Source organism: Marmota flaviventris, chromosome 5, assembly GCF_047511675.1.
Source record: "Marmota flaviventris isolate mMarFla1 chromosome 5, mMarFla1.hap1, whole genome shotgun sequence".
NCBI lineage: Eukaryota > Metazoa > Chordata > Mammalia > Rodentia > Sciuridae > Marmota > Marmota flaviventris.
This window is the reverse complement of record NC_092502.1, coordinates 60,803,905-60,825,227: the sequence shown is the minus strand read 5'-3', so window position 1 is coordinate 60,825,227 and position 21,323 is coordinate 60,803,905. Positions and strand designations below refer to the sequence as shown.

Sequence of the window (21,323 nt, the reverse complement as noted above, 5' to 3'; positions counted from 1 at the left end):
CTAAACATCAGATATGTCATTATAGTAATGAAAAATCAGCTAATTCATTGTTGTTAATTTCAAATAGAGATTAAGCATATCTATTTTGCTAATCTAAATGCAAAATGCTGTAATCTGAATCTTTATGAGCACTGACATGGTGCTACCAACATGTGACCTCATGTGATGGAATGTAGTCAAATGGTAGGTCCACTAAAAATATCATATAAAATTATCTCCAGCCTTTGTGTATAAGGTAGACATGAAACATAAGGGAATTGTGCATTTAGCCTTAAGTCCATCCCCCCAAATATCTCATTATATATATGCAAATATTCTACAATTTGAAAAGCATCTGACATCTGAAACCCTCCTTGTCATAGTTTACATGTTGGATGATTCTTTAAGGCCCTTGTGCTGAAGGCTTGATGCCCAGGGTGGCTGAGGAGGTAGAACCTTAGGAGGGGGGCAGAGTGTGAAGTACTCTGGTCAATTGGGGGTGGGCCTTTAAAGGGGATTATGGGATCCTATTCTTTCCTTCTTTGTTTCTGGCCACAAGGTGAGTGCTGTGTTTAGCCACATTCTCACAACCATGGCTATTTGGCATCCTCACCAGAGAACTAAAAGCAGTGAGTCTGCCCAGTCATGTAAAGGAAGCTCTAAAACCAAGAGCTAAATAAACCTTTTCTCCTTCTGTGTTAATTTTCTCAGGTATTTGGTTATAGTGATGGAAAGCTGACTAATATGTTGTTGGTTCCAAGCATTTTGGATATGAGATCTGCAACTAGTATCTCAATTTGTGTTCAAAATATTTTGAAGTGTTTCATGTTGGTAAATGAGTATCCTGGGTTCTAATAAGAGAGCAACTGAACTAGAGGTGTAACTTGCGCAATCCAGCTCTTAGGGACTGCCTGTTTCTTTATTTCCCCCCAATTCACATACTAATAATGTAACAACCAATAGGATCATATTAGAAGGTAGTAATTATGGTCAAGCAGTTCATGAGGACACTGATGCCTTTAGAGAAAGAGGAGGACACAAATGAGTCCCTTTGCATACAATCACCAAGGAAGGCCATGTGAGAACATGACTGGGATGAATGCTTTACCCAAGGACACTACCATGCTGGTACCTTAGTTTTCCAGTTTCCAGAAGTGTGAGAAATAAATTTATGTGGTTTAATCCACCCAGTCTAAGGTGTTATTGTAGCCATCCAAACTGCATGGACACTGCCACTTATGGGTGAATCATTTTTGCCTCCTTTTGTCTTTCAAAATCAGATACTATATTTCACCTTAAGGAATATCAAGTGATAGGCTACAGAAGGGGCAAGGAGATTATCATTTTTTATTAAAAAAACCCAACCAACTAACCAAACCAAACCAAGCAAAAAAAAAAAAAAAAACCAAAACAACAACAACAAAACAATACAACAATCCATCTGAAGCAATTATGTATTGAAAACATCAAATCCCAACAGCAAATACTTTTTCTCACCAAGCATTTATTAAGCAACTGTTGGCATCAGATATAGCTTACAGCAGTTCCTCACTATCATAACCATCAAAAGTCTCAAACCAGAGAGGTCTCATAGGGTTCACCATTCCTCCCAGTTCAGAATCATGGAGTTTCTTCAGTTATCTTCTCAAAAAAAGATTCTGTCTAAATAGGATTCATATGAATTGGCTATTAACCATTTATTAGAGTTGGGTTTTGTATGGTTATGGGTTTCTTTCTACTTTGGTGTTGAGGTCTCCCTGTTGAGAGAGCCAAAAGCTATGGTAGTCACTCTCTTAACACAGGCTTCATGAGGGCTCGAAGGAGTCTAAATCTCAGGTGTGTGTGTCAGGTGAGACGATGAGGATGGGAAACTGAGTCCGTGAAACAAACAGCTGATTATTCCCATGCTCCAGAGAGGACAGGAGAACAGACAGGACACAGAGAGGAATGGCAGAGGTGACAGGGAGCTTGACAATGTGTGTGTGGGAGAGGAAGGGAGACAGGGAGAGGAGGGCAGAGAGACAGCAAGATGGGGGGAAGGGGAGAAGGGGATAGGGACAGTGGGGAGATACACACCAGGATTTTGCTAGAATTTAGATCCATGGGCCTTGTCCCCTAGGAATTCCCATGGGGGTGGTGGATTGGGTTGTTTCAGGATAACAGGTGGAAGGGAGATGGCTCTGGTGTTGATCATTAGGTTCTATTGTGATTAGAACCTGTGCGTTTTTTGGGTTTGAACTGTTTTCCTGAATATGTTTCCTTAAGGAGAACCTTAGCATCATCAGCTACTGTGTCAAGCATAAGAAGTTGCATGTAATAGATTTCCTGACAGTAAAGACCTGCACCAAGGGGGCCTCCACCATTGATTAAAACATTCTTCAAATATCTCATAAACATTTCCCCTACTGTTTCTTCCTTCTCAGTTTCCAACAAAGTTGGAGATTTAATGCTATCCTTGAGTTGTTCTACTGGCACTCCCAAGTGTTTAGCCAAGGCTTTCAGGGATGGCTCATCGACTCCAAAGAGGACTTGATAGTTGTTTAAGATTTTCTGCAGCTTCTCCATTTTATTGTTACTGATGATTATTTGCAAAGGCATGATGGCCGATACTCCACCCCTGAGGGCATCTAGCCAAATATACTGCTGCTGAGCATCCCTCTTTCTTTCAATGGCTGCCTCGGTAACATTAGGCAAGGAAAGCATAAAAAGGTGGCGCTTTTGTGCAGGCAGATCCTTCATTAAGGTGTCCATCATGATTGGGAAATCATACTCAGATAAATTGTTGTTGGAAATTAAGAATACCTGTGGTTCATCAATGTTATTCTTCTTCAGATTTCTCACACAGTTCTCTCGGATCTGCTGTAGGACTTTTTCTCTGTCAAAGGTAGTTGGCTTAGATATCTCTTCATTTTGTAAATCAGAATCCACCTTGGTTCTTACAAAGTAGAAATTCTTCTTCATAATTTTGATTGCCTTGGCCAGGTCTAGGTCATTTTTCTTGAATCGTGTAGCAGAAACAATGATGAAGAAGTCATACTCCCTAAATTTTACTTTTTCCAGATAATCTTTTGGCTGGAAATTAGGGGATCCAATCCCAGGCAGGTCCCAGATTTTCACATTGGGAAAGTTTGGGTGTTTGTATGCAGTTCTCTTCATGGTCGTCTCCACCACCCCAACAGGAGCTGCATCTTTTCCCTCATGTCCAACCCCTCTCAGGGCATTGATGAAACTGGACTTCCCTGCTCCAGACTCCCCTGTCACAGCGAGGTCCAGTGGGGCATTATCAATTTCTCTTAGCGCAACATTGATTACCGAGGCTGCTCCCTGAATGTTCCCTTTTTGCAGGTGTGACTCTATCAAACTGATGGTGTTTTGAGAAATGATTTTGTTTTCCATCTTGAAGTTCTTAAAATACTTATTGAAGCTGAAAGCTGAATCTTGGTGATGAGTATCATCAGAAGTACCAGAGAACCATTGACCCATGACTGTGAGCAAGTGATGTAACTGAAAGAAAGAGAAAAGAGTTACTATGCTAGAGAATATCTTAGAACTTTGATCTTACCCAAAGCACTGCAGTCTCAGTGTCCTTATGGCCTGAGTTATGTCCTGAGATGCCTCAGTTCTCATGTCTGTCTACTCTTTCTTATTTAAACAATTTATTAGGGAAAGGTTTAAACTGAAACGAAGTTAAGGAAGACATCATAAAAAACTGCATGTGTCTTAACCAGCTTTAACAATTGCCGAAACATGGGCAATCCTAATTCATCTAATCCTATTCAGGACTCCAAAGCCAGCTCAAGACAACATCATTCAGTGTGTTTCTAACAATTATCAGGGATTTTGATTAACATAAGTGTCATAAAGTGACCAAACCGAACAATCAATAATACTTCATAATTGTCCTCACTGCTTAATCAGATCCCACTTCCTCCAAAGCCACATAGGTTTTTGTTTTGCAATATTGGTTTGAGTCAACATGTCAACAAAGGTGAGCTATTTTATTTGGTTGACGTACTTCTTAAGTTCCATTGGTTTGCTTTTTAGGTATTTCTCTTGGCTTTGGAACTCATGTTGGTGAGTCCTTGTCTTTCAAGAGTATTATTAACTTGCAATAAGCTGAGCCTTCTTCATCCTTCACATCCGTGGTTAAACCCATTTCCTGAATGAAACATTTCAGCATATTTGAGCCCATGTTTAGCTCCCTTGTTTTCTTTTTAACATTTTGTTTTCTAAGAGTATTTTAATTATACAGAATCCTTTTTGAAAAGCAACACTTGTTGGGGAATAGTGGTAGAAAAACCCAAACAAGAAGCTGCTACTCTCTACCATGTGAGATCATCTCTTTTTTATTGAGATATCACTAGCATATAAAAACTGTATATGCACTATTAATGTTTCGATATATGAACACTGTGAAATGATAATCACAGTCTATTTATCTAACAAAGCTAGCATCTCTAAGTTGTGTGTGTGTGTGTGTGTGTATGTATGTGTCATGTAGAGAGAATGTTAGGATCTATTCACATAGCAAATTTCATGTAGACAGCACAATATTTTTAATTATCATAATTGTATGATACATTAGGTCTGCAGAACTTGATCATGTTGTGTAACTGAAACTTTGTATCCTGTGACCAACACTACTGTATTTTCTCCTCCTCTCAGCCTGTGGCAACCATTCTGTGCTTCTATGAGTTTGATTACTAGAGATTCCACATATCAGTGAGACCAGGATAATCATTTTTTTAAGTGGGCAGCAGAACAAACTGAGAATGTCTAATGTGAATTTTGTGTTTGATCCTCCATTGCTCTTTCCAGATCCATCTGAACCTCCTCCGCCTGTGTGCCAGGTGGATAGCCGCCTCAGCAGAGCGTTCTTACCTTCTAGCTGCCAGTCAAGTTCAGCCACTGAGAGGCAGCAGCAAGCTTCTGAGCGTGGGATGAGAGACAGGTGAAGGCATTTCCTCCCTGCTATCTCCCTGCTTGGGCTGCATTTCTGACAGTAGCTGCATCTGCCACTGACTGAGAAAATCCCTGCTAAGTGGCTTCTGTCAACTGGTCTCAATCTCATAAGGTTTTTAAGAAAATATATTTCTCCCTGTCTTTCTCCTGCCCTAGGTTTGATAAAGGCTTCTCATACTTCCTGGTTCCTGGTGCCTCACCATCCCTTATTGGTCACCTGGGCCAATTTTCTGAAATTCCTCTCTCCTGGAATTCTCTTCATTTAAAGTTTCTTCATTTGATGAATTCTCCATATTACCATCACACATGTCTTATTTTTTTCTTAAGTGAGGTGCTGCAAGGGTATGTGAATCCTTTCCTCCCTAAAGATACCATGTATCTGAACAAGTGATAAGAAAATATATTAGCCGAAAATTCTGCATAAATGTTCTACAACCCAAATATATATTTGATTGTGTCATGCCATATCAAATGGTACTTATCCTATTGTTTCTGAGTTTGATAGAGGGGTGACAATTACATTGTGAAGAGGACTACTAGCCTCATCAACAGAAATTGATGAGTTCTGTTCAACTTGCCCTTGAGAACCTAAGTTGTTGTAGATTTCTATTTTCTACATATGAGAGGTGGCTAAACATTATGTGTGCTTCAAGACAACTCAGAATTTTCAGAGAATAAATACTAAGTGCTTTCTTACTTTTCTATGGATGATTAGATAATAGCATGCTTCACTTCAACTGAGTTCCCAAGGCAAAGTCTTGTGTCTTCCTGTCCTACCTCCAGTTGGTGGAGTCTTTCTCTGTGCTATGCTCCCTGGCTACTGGAGTCTAATGAAATAGCATACGGATAGCAAAGGGATGATAGAAGGGAGAAAGAAGACAGAATTTACCACAACTACAAAAGACAGCAGTCCTTATAAGAAGTGTTGGCATTATTCCTACCTCTGTATCTAAGCTTCAAAAAGCCAAAGGGGATGAAAACAAGTGCACTGAGGAATTTAGCTCAGATCCATACAGAATGAGCAAGAATGAACCCCAAAGAGCAAGAATAAAGACTATAGCAGTGTTTCTTAGTTGCCATACAGGGACAGGGTGATTCACTTACTGCCACTCAAGTCCTACAAAAAAATCTGAGCTGCTGTATCCACTGCAGAAAGGAGAGTCAATGAAAAGGACAAGGACTCTGGAGGCAATTCTGCAACAGGTAGCCAATCTGAATCCAAAAGACCTCTCCTGTACTTTAAAGGATTATGGGTTTAAGGAGCTTCAGCAAGACAGCCCAGGATACAATCAAACAGATGACATTGGATTTTGTGCTCTCTAGAAAACTAAATCCACCCCAGAATTCTGCTTGCCCCAGTGGTTCAGTATCTCCCATGTTTTCCAGTAGAGATGTCCTCTCCTCAAAGATGACCTTTGGATTCAGATTTTATTGATCCTTTAATGAATAAAAGAGATCGGATATCTCATCTGACATATAGAGTACAGCCAACACTAAATGGTCATTTGAATCCCACTGGTGACAAATCTGCTGCAGGCCTCCCACTACCCTGTCTAGCTGCTGCCATCCCCAACACTCTGCCACAGCCTCAACTCGCATGCCTGTCTCAAATCCTCCTCAGACTTTACAATCTAACTCCAATTCTCCTAGGACTCCAGGAGGCTGGGGGACTCAAAACCTAGCTTTTGAAAATTTTAGTGGAAAATGGTAGTATATATGAGGCCCAGGAAGACAAAATACCTCTAGGACTTCTCTGGAAACCTTACCTGCTGGTTCAGCTCTAAAGTGTCCACGGCATATGGAAGAAACCATTCAATGTCTCACAAAAAGTCTAGAAAGAAGTCTTAAAAAAAAAAAAAAGCTGGGCACAGTGGCACATGCCTGTAATCCCAGTGGCTTGGGAGGCTGAGGTAGGAAGATCATAAATTTAAAGGAAGATCCAGCAACAGCAAGTCACTAAACTACTCAGTGAGATCCTGTCTTTCAATAAAATACAAAATGGGCTAGGGATGTGGCTTGAGTCCCCCTGAATTCAATCCCTAGTACCCTCTTGCCTTCCTGGAAAAAAAGGTCAAAAAAAAAAAAACCCACAAAGACCAAATAAAAATTAACACAACGTTGAGATTATGAGAAGGAGGAAGATGTTCAAAGAGAAGAAGAAATTGCCACGCTGAGTAACTCCAGTCTGAATTCCAGTGAGGGACTTAGAGCAGGCTGCACTGCCTCCACGGAGCCTTCCTCAATACCGAACTCCCAGATTATTTGATAACTATATTGCCATCATCTCCTGTGAGCGATGGTGGAATGACAATGATAACTTCAATGCTGAGTACAGCAAGAACAGGCTCGGCTTGCCAAGATGGAGGTGGCAGCTAGGAGTTTTACCAAACAATATACAATTGAGACACCATCCTCCAGATTTAAAGGAGTATCAGAAGGTTCATGAAGAAGTCTTACAAGAATATCAGCCAATAGAGCACTGCAGTCCTGATTACCAAGAAACATACAGACAAGAGTATCTTTGTGACAACTGGCTCACACCAAAAGATTAATGGTGGCTTTGACCAACAGCAAGCAGTCATGGTTCCAGCACTCTGCTTGGACCAGAAGATGTGAATTAATTTAAGTTTATTTATTTAAAATTCCAAATGAGTTGTTCTAAATTCTAAAGAGATGCAAGTTGGCCTGGTGAAAGTTTCAGTATTAGTAAACTTGAGTCCCCACATCCCCGTTTTACTTTGCTTCCCTGCATTTGAAGCTGCTTTTTCTGGCTATTTTTTCACCTTTTTAAGACTTGTGTTTGTTAATAGAAATGTTTTTTGATTTTAGAGCTCCAGTATCCACACTTCAAATCAATTTATTTCCTTGAAAAACTTGTTTGTCATTAGAAATGATTTTTAGTAAATATTTTGGGCTCCAATATCCACACTTAAAAGTTGTGTGTGTGTTTATTTTAAAGTAATATGCGGGTTGGGTTATAGCTCAGTGATACAGCACTTGCCCACCATGTATGATGCACTGGGTTCGATTTTCAGCACCACATATAATTGAACACTGCAGTCCTCATTACCAAGAAAAATACAGACATGAGTATATTTGTGACAACTGGCTCACACCAAAAGACTAATGGTGGCTTTAAAATAAAGGTCCATTGACAGCTAAAAAAATATTTTAAAAAATGTGCAAGGTGAAATGCCCCTGGATAAACATGAGCCTATTTTTCTGATCTTCCTTGAAGTGAACTCTTTGCTTTCAATGGTGTAATATTTAGATATTTGCACAAAATAAAAAAAAAAACACCATTATTTTGGAGGGTTAAAAACAAAATTGTATGAGGGTTTATGTGTATGATTTTTATATATAGGTTCATAGGCTGACTTGATCTGAAATATTATATCTGCCTTGCAGGTTAACCCCCCATTACAATGGTGCTTTAATTAATGGGACTAACTCTTGACAGGGTCTATTGATGTTGATGTGAAGCTAGGAATTATAACTATAGGTGTCTCCATTTGTCTGGGAAAGAGAGTCCTTTAGTAGTGAAGTTACATTAAGGTAACTTCTGACCAGCTACTGACCCCAGTGCCCACATTAACATGGAATTGACTTGTACATGAAGTCCCGCTAAATAGAATGCCCCACCATGATAGTTCTGGAGAGGACCAATTATGGTCAAAAAACTCCCATGCTGACATGGAGAAGTTGAACACCTGACTGGCAGAGAGTTCAGAATGTGGTCCCCAGCTCTCCTGGGAACACATCAAACAGTCATAAATTTGGAGATAGTATTATCTCCTTTGTTGTTTTCTGCTCAGAGATAACCCACTCTCTCTCTTAAGAGTGCTCTCTGCTTAAGCAACACTTTGCTTTCACTTACTTTCACCCATAATAAAGTTCTCTTTTGCATGTTTTTTTTTTTTTTGTGTGTGTGTCTGTCTTTAGATTTTCTTTGATTGGCACACAAGAACTGAGGTTTGAAGTTTCCACTTCCTACTTTCCAATGACAAGATAATTCTGACTGTTGACCAGAAAGATGGGGAAGAAGGGAATAGAATAGTAGAGATGCAAAACCTGCAAGTGACACAGAAAAAAATGCTATAGTCAGATTCACTGAGAAAGGAGACAAGAACACTCTAGGCATGTTCAGAAGGTAACCGAGAGCATATGCTGTTTTAAGCAGATTTCTCATTTTCAGTTTTCCTCTCTCATCTACTACCAATTCCCTGATTTAATAACACACTCCATAATTTGTTTTAAATGTCTTGTATACTAACCATGAACAGAAGTGACAGGGATTTGAACTATCAATTGTTACAAAAGGATACATGTGTCAATGACATTATTTTCCCAATGTATTCTGACTTGCCTACTTTTCATCACAGGAGATCATTAGCATTCCTACTTTCCATTTAAAAAATAAAAGACTCCCCAGTCATAAATGTTAAGTGGCATACAAAGTATGCCTCTGCTCCAGTGTAGCTCTGCTCAATGGAAGGAATGAAAAATGCTGAATTAGAGGCAAGAGAATAAGAATAGGATAGAAGAGACACAGTGATGTTCCCTAATACACTGTGATTAGGGAACATTTCCAACCATTTTAGGGGGAGATGCTAGAGACAGACACAAGAAAAATGAATAGCCATTTCATCAAGTAAATAATATCCAAAACATTTGGTTTAGATTTATCTGACCTTCAGTGATTAGCTAGGACTGTCCATTAGCCCATCCTGCCACCCTCCCATTATGGCTGCATAGCTCCTAAGTGGAGCTTCCCAGCCCTCCAGCCCATGCTCCCAAATGTCTTGATAACCAAAAGTTCCTTAGAGAAAAGAGACCTATTGGGTCAGAAATCAGCTCTGAACGCCCTTGTTGGATTACCAGAAAATCCTGTGTCTGGTTGAGAACTCACTGCTGTTCAAGGCTCAGGAACAGTCTTCTGCTGTAGTCCAATCTCTTCTTGCGAAATCTCCCACTTCTTAAGTCTGAGAAAAGTAGCAGATAAGTTGTGGCTGAACAGGGTTTCTATACTCACTTGGCTTCTCTGTCACCCCTCTGTGTGTTGCTGACCAATCATGGAGGGGGGTGGATCTAGTCTGATTTCAGAATCCACTGTATTTCCAAGAACTGAAAAGTGAAACCCAAATTTGTCTTGCCAGAACTCAGTCAGTTTTGGAAGGAGAACTTGAACAGTCCTGAGATTAAAAATAAGCTGTCATAAATTTAAGGCTTGACAAGTGAGGTCAGCACAGAGAAGGAACTTATTAACAAGACTGTTATATATTCCACAATTCCTGAATTGTCATTTTCCCTGATCCCTGACTCCACAGATGCAGTAGAACTCAAGAGTCACGTGAGAGCAGTCTCAACAGAGACACTCCCTACTTCCAGCCTCTGTGACCATAACCTTGTTTCCTGACTACTATGGGTTTACTTTCCTCAGATCTCATCACTATTATTGTAGACAGGAGGGAGAGTTGGACTGTGGGAGTTTTCAGTGAGGCTGTGAGAAGACAGACAGGAGGAGGAAGTTGGTATTACTGAAATTGTGTTTCAGTCGACTGCTCACAGGCAATACATCACTGCCATCAACAAGCCTTGGTTCTCAATAACTCCACGAAAGGATGGTCCTTACCCACATTTCAGTCCAATTGTTTGAGGCACTCTAACAATTAAATCAATTGCCTCAAATCACACAGATGTGAGATGGAAGATTTGAGATTCAAACTCCACTTTGAATCTTTATCATTCAGCTAATGTTTGAAGATCTAGAGGGAAGTAAAGTGTACACTACCACTGATTTTGTTTACCTTGAAATCTCTTGAGGAAGAAGAGGCAAGTCACTAAAAGCAACTCATTTGAAAATCTTAAGTCCCATACGGAAGCTCTGCTGGACAATATTGAGTAGGATCAGGTGACAAGATAGGAGATCACCCAATCCTAATAAAAATATCTATCATGGCCATACTTTCATTTGCTTGGGTCCATGAAGCTCATTCCAGCAGTTGTAATTGTGGTATCCTTTTGACTCAGGGCTATGTTATACCTTGTAATAGTGTCTGCACATAGTCCTTGAAGAAGAGTGAAGACTCTTTTGACAGTGTTAGGAACTCAATCTTTGGTCCCTCACCAACATGGCAAGGAGTGGTCTGTCTGAGACCCTTAGCCATGCTAGCGAAGAGAAGAAGAAAGAGAACTCAAATCACTAACATACGGGATGAAAGAGGCAATATCACAACAGACACTTCGGAAATACAGAAGATAATCAAAAATTATTTTGAATCCTTATACTCCAATAAATTAGAAGATAGTGAAGGCATAGATAAATTTCTTAAGTCATATGATCTGCCCAGATTGAGTCAGGAGGATATAGACAACCTAAACAGACCAATATCAATTGAGGAAATAGAAGAAACCATCAAAAGACTACCAACTAAGAAAAGCCCAGGACCGGATGGGTATACAGCAGAGTTTTACAAAACCTTTAAAGAGGAACTAATACCAATACTTTTCAAGCTACTTCGGGAAATAGAAAAAGAGGGAGAACTTCCAAATTCATTCTACGAGGCCAACATCACCCTGATACCTAAACCAGACAAAGACACTTCAAAGAAAGAAAACTACAGACCAATATCTCTAATGAACCTAGATGCAAAAATCCTCAATAAAATTCTGGCGAATCGGATACAAAAACATATCAAAAAAATTGTGCACCATGATCAAGTAGGATTCATCCCTGGGATGCAAGGCTGGTTCAATATACGGAAATCAATAAATGTTATTCACCACATCAATAGACTTAAAAATAAGAACCATATGATCATCTCGATAGATGCGGAAAAAGCATTCGACAAAGTACAGCATCCCTTTATGTTCAAAACTCTAGAAAAACTAGGGATAACAGGAACATACCTCAATATTGTAAAAGCAATCTATGCTAAGCCTCAGGCTAGCATCATTCTGAATGGAGAAAAATCGAAGGCATTCCCTCTAAAATCTGGAACAAGACAGGGATGCCCTCTCTCACCACTTCTGTTCAACATAGTTCTCGAAACACTGGCCAGAGCAATTAGACAGACGAAAGAAATTAAAGGCATCAAAATAGGAAAAGAAGAACTTAAATTATCACTATTTGCAGATGATATGATTCTATACCTAGCAGACCCAAAAGGCTCTACAAAGAAACTATTAGAGCTAATAAATGAATTCAGCAAAGTGGCAGGATATAAAATCAACACGCATAAATCAAAGGCATTCCTGTATATCAGCGACAAATCCTCTGAAATGGAAATGAGGACAACCACTCCATTCACAATATCTTCAAAAAAAATAAAATACTTGGGAATCAACCTAACAAAAGAGGTGAAAGACTTATACAATGAAAACTACAGAACCCTAAAGAGAGAAATAGAAGAAGATCTTAGAAGATGGAAAAATATACCCTGTTCATGGATAGGCAGAACTAACATCATCAAAATGGCGATATTACCAAAAGTTCTCTATAGGTTTAATGCAATGCCAATCAAAATCCCAACGGCATTTCTTGTAGAAATAGAGAAAGCAATCATGAAATTCATATGGAAAAATAAAAGACCCAGAATAGCAAAAACAATGCTAAGCAGGAAATGTGAATCAGGCGGTATAGCGATACCAGACTTCAAACTATATTACAGAGCAATAGTAACAAAAACAGCATGGTACTGGTACCAAAACAGGCGGGTGGACCAATGGTACAGAATAGAGGACACAGAAACCAATCCACAAAACTACAACTATCTTATATTTGATAAAGGGGCTAAAAGCATGCAATGGAGGAAGGATAGCATCTTCAACAAATGGTGCTGGGAAAACTGGAAATCCATATGCAACAAAATGAAACTGAATCCCTTTCTCTCGCCATGCACAAAAGTGAATTCAAAATGGATCAAGGAGCTTGATATCAAATCAGAGACGCGCCGTCTGATAGAAGAAAAAGTTGGCTACGATCTACAGTCGGTGGGGTCGGGCTCCAAATTCCTCAATAGGACACCCATAGCACAAAAGTTAATAACTAGAATCAACAAATGGGACTTACTCAAACTAAAAAGTTTTTTCTCAGCAAAAGATACAATAAGAGAGGTAAATAGAGAGCCTACATCCTGGGAACAAATCTTTACTCCTCACACTTCAGATAGAGCCCTAATATCCAGAGTATACAAAGAACTCAAAAAATTAGACAATAAGAGAACAAACAACCCAATCAACAAATGGGCCAAGGACCTGAACAGACACTTCTCAGAGGAGGACATACAATCAATCAACAAGTACATGAAAAAATGCTCACCATCTCTAGCAGTCAGAGAAATGCAAATCAAAACCACCCTAAGATACCATCTCACTCCAGTTAGATTGGCAGCCATTATGAAGTCAAACAACAACAAGTGCTGGCGAGGATGTGGGGAAAAGGGTACACTTGTACATTGCTGGTGGGACTGCAAATTGGTGCAGCCAATTTGGAAAGCAGTATGGAGATTTCTTGGAAAGCTGGGAATGGAGCCACCATTTGACCCAGCTATTCCCCTTCTCGGTCTATTCCCTAAAGACCTAAAAAGAGCATGCTACAGGGACACTGCTACATCGATGTTCATAGCAGCACAATTCACAATAGCTAGACTGTGGAACCAACCTAGATGCCCTTCAATAGATGAATGGATAAAAAAAATGTGGCATTTATACACAATGGAGTATTACTCTGCATTAAAAAATGACAAAATCATAGAATTTACAGGGAAATGGATGGCATTAGAGCAGATTATGCTAAGTGAAGCTAGCCAATCCCTAAAAAACAAATGCCAAATGTCTTCTTTGATATAAGGAGAGTAACTAAGAACAGAGTAGGGTCGAAGAGCATGAGAAGAAGATTAACATTAAACAGGGATGAGAGGTGGGAGGGAAAGGGAGAGAGAAGGGAAAAAGCATGGAAACGGAAGGAGACCCTCAGAGTTATACAAAAGTACATACAAGAGGAAGTGAGGGGAAGGGGAAAAATAATACAAGGGGGACAAACGAATGTCAGTAGAGGGGGCAGAGAGAGAAGAGGGGAGGGGAGGGGAGGGGAGGGGTGATAGTAGAGGATAGGAAAGGCAGCAGAATACAACAGACACTAGTATGGCAATATGTAAATCAATGGATGTGTAACTGATGTGATTCTGCAATCTGTATATGGGGTAAAAATGGGAGCTCATAACCCACTTGAATCAAATTGTGAAATATGATATATCAAGAACTATGTAATGTTTTGAACAGCCAACAATAAAAAATTAAAAAAAAAAAAAAAAAAAAAGGAGTGGTCTGTCTGGAATCCACTGCTGGGATTGTGAAAGTGAAGCCATTCCTCTCTCCTGCTCACTAGTTAGAAATGAGATATGGAAACTCCAGAGGTGGGAAGAAGTGAAAAGCACTGAAGGGAGGCTCAGTGGACGCTGGGTGAGAAGAAAACTAGCCTCCTTGTCCTGTTTCTCTATCTGATTCTCTCTTTGAATCTTTTCCTATATTACCAAAGCACCCATCCTCTGGCCTTGCCACACTGCAGTCATTGCCCTTTGCTTTCTAAAACGAAATTCTTGAAACATCCGCCCCCCCCCCCCAAAAAAAAGGTAAGATCTTAATAGGCTCTCATGTTAAATAATGAGTTTTTGTAGAAATAGAATCAAACAGTAATACAAAGCCATAACTAGTAAATGACATAAACAGAAATCTTCAATCTGTCTTCAGTCTGAAGTCTAGTTGTTGAGAATTAACAATCCATATATTATTTTTTAAAAACATTTATTAGTTAAGAAATCATTTATAAAGTAGCAATCCATAGACTATGAGAAAAAAAGCATTTTAATACACTTACTTTTTATAAAATATAAATAGATTTGAAAACTCAAAAATAAGAAAATATGCAATTAAAAATTAACAAAACATATATACAGGCATTTCATTGAAGAGAATAATCAAATGGTACATAAGTATATGAAAAATATCTAGCATTATTTATTATTAGAAAATTTCACATTAAAACCATAATGTGATATCTAAGAGATTGCTTATGATTATATATATTTATAAGTATATATATATATTTATATTTGCAAAATAAAAACTGTTAGCAAACAATAAAATGAATCTGTTGCTGTGTACCATATGATAAATAAGAGAATGAACAATTGCAACAAAAGCATTTTAACAATCTTCCCTCTGAGCCTGACAGCAGGACTTTTTAACCTTTTTTTCAAAATATTACATCATCAAACCTATCATTTACCCAATTTTCCTCTGACCTTCATGTTAGGTGTTCTTTTTTTTTTTTTAAACAATATCAATAATTAATTTAAATACAAATGATTTAGATATTATAATTAAAATGTATAAATATTCAACATGTGTAACAAACAATAAGTATATGCTTTATACATATGTTACACTTTAAATACCAATACACCAATAGGTTAAAAGCAAAAGGAGGAGAAAATAAGAATTAGAAATCTAAAGTAGAGCTATCTATATAAAATAAATATCAAGAAAAAGTATTTTCAGAGATAAAGGGGAACATTTCATAACCACAATAGTGTAAATTCCTCAGGAAAGTATAACAATCCTAAATGTGTATGTACCTAATAAAAAATCTCAAAATACGTGAAGTAAAAATAAAACTAAAAAGACAAATCCACAATTATATTTGGAGATTTTAAGCCCCCTCACTTTGATGGAAGTAATAATGATTTAGAAGGCTTAAAACATTATTAACCATCTTGACCTATTTATTATTTATAGAGAACTATACACACAAATGACAAGTAGAAAATTCATAAGGATAGACTATATTCTGTCATAAAATAAGCTTTGATAAATTTTAAAAAATTGAAATCATACAGACTGTGTTTCCTGCATGATTTATTTCAAAACTGAATGGCCACTTATAAATATCTGATAGTTGAAAGAAGAAAGCACAAGATAAATAATAAAAATTGCTTTGAACTAAGTGATAATACAAACTTAAAATATCAGAATCTCTGGAATAAAATAGTGCTCAAATACACACTTATAGCAAAGCATTTGTATCAAAAGAAGCTAGATTAGCAATCAAGTTATTATCAAATTAGGTAGTAGGAAGGAAAAAATAAGAAACATGTGAAATAGAAAAAATACTTCAGCTAAAAGTTGATAAAAATCAAACAAGTTTAATCAAGAAAAAAGTAAGAAAAAATACCAATGGAAAGTGAGCTATCAGAATAACCTTACAGTTGCTAAAAAGATATTAAAGTAACATTACAATTGTATAAATGCAATTAATACAATTATATAGCTTATATAACTTGGTCTATTTTAGAGGATAGAAACCCCTGCTTGTTTACATGATCCATGTGAGTGATAGGTTTTTCCCATTATTTCACCTTGAGTCTGTGGGTGCCATGCCTATGAGGTGAGTCTCTTAAGAGACAGCATAATGTTGGGTCTTGTTTTAAGCCAGTCTCCCAGTCTACATCTTTTGACTGAAGAGTTTAGACCATTAGTGTTTAAGGTTATTTTTGAGGTATGATTTGGGTTCCTCGGCATTTTGGTTTATATCTAGTTTTTAATTTAAATTAGTTTCTCCTTTGATTGACTATTCCTTTAGTGTAGTTTTTTCCTTCACTGGTTTTCACTTTTTTAAAAATTTCATCTTCATGGGATATTTTGTTGAGAATATTCTGAAGTGCAGGCTATCTTGTTGCAAATTATTAAAATTTTTGTTTATAATGGAAGGTTTTTATTTCATCTTAAATATGAAGCTTAATTTTGCTGAATATAGGATTCTTGGTTGGCATTCATTTTCTTTCAGAAGATGGTGTATGTTATTCCAGGACCTCCTAGCTTTGAGGGTCTAAATCAGCTGAGATCAGAATTGGTTTCCCCTTGTATGTGATCAGATTTTTTTTTCAGCCTTTAAAATTCTATCCTTATTCTGTATGGTAGGCATTTTTATTATAATGTGCTTTGATGTGAGTTTGTTGTTTTTGCACATTTGGAGTCCTGTAAGCCTCTTGTATTTGATTTTCCATTTCATTCTTCAGCTTTGGGAAATTTTCTGATATAATTTCATTGAAAAAATTGTGCATTCCTTTCATGTAAATCTCCATTATTTCACCGATCCCAATAAACATTACATTTTTTTTAGTTGTAGATAGACACAATACCTTTATTTATTTATTTTTATGTGGTGCTGAGGATCAAACCCAGTACCTCATACATGCAAGGCAAGCACTCTGCCACTGAGCCACAGTCCCAGCCCCCTATCCCAATAAATATTAAATTTAGTCTTTTCATGTTATTGAATAATTCTCAGAAGTTCTGTTCAAGGTTTCTTAATGTCTTCTCTCCATGTCTATTTTCAAGATTATAGATTTTTGTCTTCATTGCCTTAGGTTCTGTCTTCCAAGTGGCCTATTCTTTTGGTAATGTTTTCTATGAAATTTTTAATTTGGTTTATTATTTACTTCATTTTGAAAATTTCTGTTTTTTTCCCCATCACTTTTTTGAAGTGATTTTTGCTACCTGTATTTGCTCTCTTACATCATCCCTTACTTCACAGATCAGTTTAACTCTGTACTTTCTAAACTCCTTCTCTGACATTTCTTCCACTGTGGTACCAATGGATTCTGTTATTGGAGTATCTTGGTTTGCTTGAGGCAATTTATTCCCTTGTTTTTTCCTTGTCATTTCTGTGTCTACCTACCTAACAGTATGGATCTGAGGTAGTAGAGTTTCTACCCTGTGGACTTATAGTATCTCTGAAGGCTTCTAGAAACTCACTTTTTAGTGTGGAATATGATATGTCAAGAAATTTGTAATGTTTTGAACAACCAACAATAAAAAATTAAAAAAAAAAAAAGAAACTCACTTTTTAGGGGGAGACAAATAATAATGACAAATAATGCCCAATCCAAAGTTCCTCCATTTTTCCCCTGGCACACTCCATTATGGATCAGCATCCAATTATCAGAGAAAACATTCGGCCTTTGATTTTTTGGGGATTGGCTTACTTTGCTTAGCATGATATTCTCTAACTCCATCCATTTACCTGAAAATGCCATAATTTTATTCTTTTTAAATACTGAATAATATTCTATTGTGTATATAGTTTAGTTATCCATTAATCTATTGAACAGCATCTAGGTGGGTTCCACAGTTTAGCTATTGTGAATTATGCTGCTATAAATGTCGATGTGGCTGCTTCACTATAGTATGCTGTTTTTACGTTTTTGTTTTTTGGGTTTTTTTTTTTTTTTTTGGTATAGACTGAGGAGTGGGATAGTTGGGTCAAACAGTGGTTCCATTTCAAGTTTTCTAAGGAATCTCCATACTGCTTTCCACATTGGTTGCACCAATTTACAGTCCCACCAGCAATGAAGAGTGTGCTTTTTTCTCTATATCCTCAAGTTATTGTTGCTTGTGTTCTTGATAACTGACAAGAATGTCATACTTATTTAGTTACTGTTTTCACTAGTTTACTTTTGAAAATGGAATTATCAACATAGATACAAAATTAATGCAACAACCTCATCACTCTCCCAATTAGCATTTCTGCATGGGTGTAGTTTGGAAGACACACAACCCTCTATACACTGCTTGCTGAAGCTGGGTGCTATTTTCTGTAGGATACAAAGATGACTCATTTGAGTCTGATGAGTTACTTATTAAAACCATACAACTATTATGTTTTCAGTATATTGTGGTGATATATTTGGAGAGATGTGGTACTCAGTGAAATACATGGACTGCTTTAAATCATAGTCATCATCATTTTTTGCATTTTAAGGTATTGTAGTGGTTTCTCATTCCTTACCAAAGGTAAGTTCCCAGATTAGAGATTTTAACAGCATTCCAAAGAGAAATACAGATAGATGCAGAGATAGAAATCTGTCATAAACAGCTATATCTCTACATCTCTATCTATCCTTCTAATACATGGAAATTTGCTTCCACACAGAATTTCCTTCTCAATATTATATTCCTGATTTCCATCAATTTTGTGGATAGTAGACACCAGAGAGCCCTGAGCATCTATAGCTCTGCAGATATCGTTACCTTCAAGCATTGGATCTACTGAGACCTGTCATAGTCACTGTTATGAGAGGACTGGGCATTGAGGCCTAGATCCATCAGTCACATGCTGCCCCCTCCCTCAGTGCTGTGCTTCTTATGCTCACCACCATATATAGTAGACCAAAGAGGGTGACTCGAGAAGACATGAGTGGTGTCTACTGGCTTGGAGAAGTTTATCTCAACATAAGTTTGGAAATATAATAAAATGGTTCTAAGTTAGAAACTCAAAAGAGAGGGTGGGAGACATTGTGTTAGGAGACTGAACTTGTGACCAGGAAGTGAGGGACTGAAGGAGACACAGATGACTAAGAATTGGCTCCTTAACTAAATTAGTAGAACCCAGGTATCTTCTATTCTAGCAGTATGGATCTGATGTTTCATCCATCAATGACTGAATACACTTTTTTCTCAGCAGCACATGGAGTCTTCTCTAATATACACCACATTATAAGATATTACAAAGGTTGGCATACAATTGTAATAGTATCATTTTATATATATATATCTATATCTATATCTATATCTATATCTATATCTATATCTATATCTATATATATATCTGTAGAATTGTTTTGATAGCTGCCTTTCCACTATATTAATTTTTGTGTTCTTGCTTTTTTTTATTAGACTTGCTTGATTTGTATCAACTTTTAGCCATATTATTTCTTTTTTATTTCATATATTTCTGCTCCTTCTCATATCTTTTCCTTCCTACTACCTAACTTAAAAACAATTTGTTAATCTAGCTTCATTCTGATACAAGCACTTTAAGTTATAAATGTTCATCTGAGTACTGTTTCACCTCAGAGAGTCTTATATTTTAAGCTTTTATTAGAACTTAGCTAAAACCACTTTTTATTTACTTTTCTTGTGTTCTCTTCTTTGATCTGTGAGATATTTATAAGTGTGCCATTTAATTTGGAAGTAGCTGAGATGTGGTTCTACATATCTGAAGGTAATTGATTTCTAATGTAATAAATCACAGAGGAAACAAATGGTTTCAACTAAAAATAATGGAAAATGCTTTTTATTTTGATTGCATTGGATTCACACTGTCAAAACATGTCAAACTGATCAAACTCCATACTTCAAATACATACATTTTGTTGTATTTCAATTTTACCTCAATAAAGCTATGGGAAAAAATCATAACACACTAGTGACAATTAATACTAAATTGTATTTCTAGAAAGAAAAAAAGGTAAGATATACTGTGTGTTTTGTAGTTGACACTACAAAATTGTGTATTGCCAAACATGTTTATCAGTAAGTGGATGGTTAAGCAAATAATGTGAAAAGCTGCATGTCTGTTTCAGATGGGTCATGTTATTCCTTAACACAAGCAGGTGTGAACACACATATACACACAGACAATCTCTCAAACTTCATTCCTTTGGACTAGGTAGGTATGTATAAAGACATACCCTTGGAATGTAGATTTTCAAAAACACATGTTTAGGTGAAGAAAGAAATCTGATGAAGACAGTCTAAATTTGAAATACAAGAGCAGAAATTACCCTATAACTAGAAGTGGAACAAATGTCACAGATATAAATTCATTAGTGATAACATGTGCATTTATAATTTTATTACAGATAATTATAACTAATGAAGAATTGAACAGTGGTGGCCAATATAATCTCTCTGACCCAAATAAAATTCTCTAGATCTCCTCTATGTTCTTTCACATCCTTGTTTGGATGCATATATGCTCAAAATATTATCTATATTTGCAGCTCTCCCAAGATATTTCACAGGAGCAGTTGACCTTTTCCCAGTCTTACATAAAGGGCTATGAAAAATTATGGTTTAATGATACATTCTCCAAACAAATTATCTCTTCTTAGCCCATCATATAAAAATTCTGGAGGTGCCAATGAAAAGGTACAATTTTCTATTTACTTTCAGTTGCTTACCATTTATACCGAACAGTGCTTTAATTTTTATATTGTGTTATTCCATTATTTGTACCATGTTTACCAGACCACTCCTCTATGACCATATAAATATTTCAATTGTTTCTTCTTTTCCTTATAGTAATTCTCCAATGAGTTGGTTATTTCTGCAGTTGAGGTTGGGGTGGAGGATGTTTAGAGAAAAGCATAGTAAGGCTCTTTAGTTATAGCAAGAAATAGTATTCTGTCTGATTTACCAAACACCCTTGTCTTCCCCAAATGTTACTTACTTCTACTAACTTCAGAAAGGATGTCAGATGTGAAAACATGAATTAACATGTATTGGGAGTATAAAAATATGTTCATGTTCTTACCTAT

The 21,323-nt window shown here is 37.1% G+C and overlaps 1 protein-coding gene and 1 pseudogene across 2 annotated transcripts; one reads left to right on the top strand and one right to left on the bottom strand.

Annotated features, from left to right (window-relative positions):
* Nucleotides 1-1,415: 1,415 nt before the first annotated feature.
* Nucleotides 1,416-9,920, bottom strand: LOC114103557 (interferon-gamma-inducible GTPase 10-like). Of its 2 annotated transcripts, none has more exons than XM_027949291.2 (2): nt 9,820-9,920; nt 1,416-3,483 (listed from the first exon to the last, which is right to left on the bottom strand). In XM_027949291.2, the coding sequence occupies exon 2, from the start codon at nt 3,460-3,462 to the stop codon at nt 2,173-2,175; it is 1,290 nt and encodes a 429-aa protein (XP_027805092.2). In that variant the 5' UTR covers nt 3,463-3,483; nt 9,820-9,920; the 3' UTR covers nt 1,416-2,172. The 2 variants fall into 2 exon arrangements, with proteins under 2 accessions (XP_027805092.2, XP_071467952.1); XM_071611851.1 differs by having other exon boundaries at nt 9,851-9,877.
* Nucleotides 3,956-7,557, top strand: LOC114103570 (RNA polymerase II elongation factor ELL2-like; annotated as a pseudogene).
* Nucleotides 9,921-21,323: the final 11,403 nt, after the last annotated feature.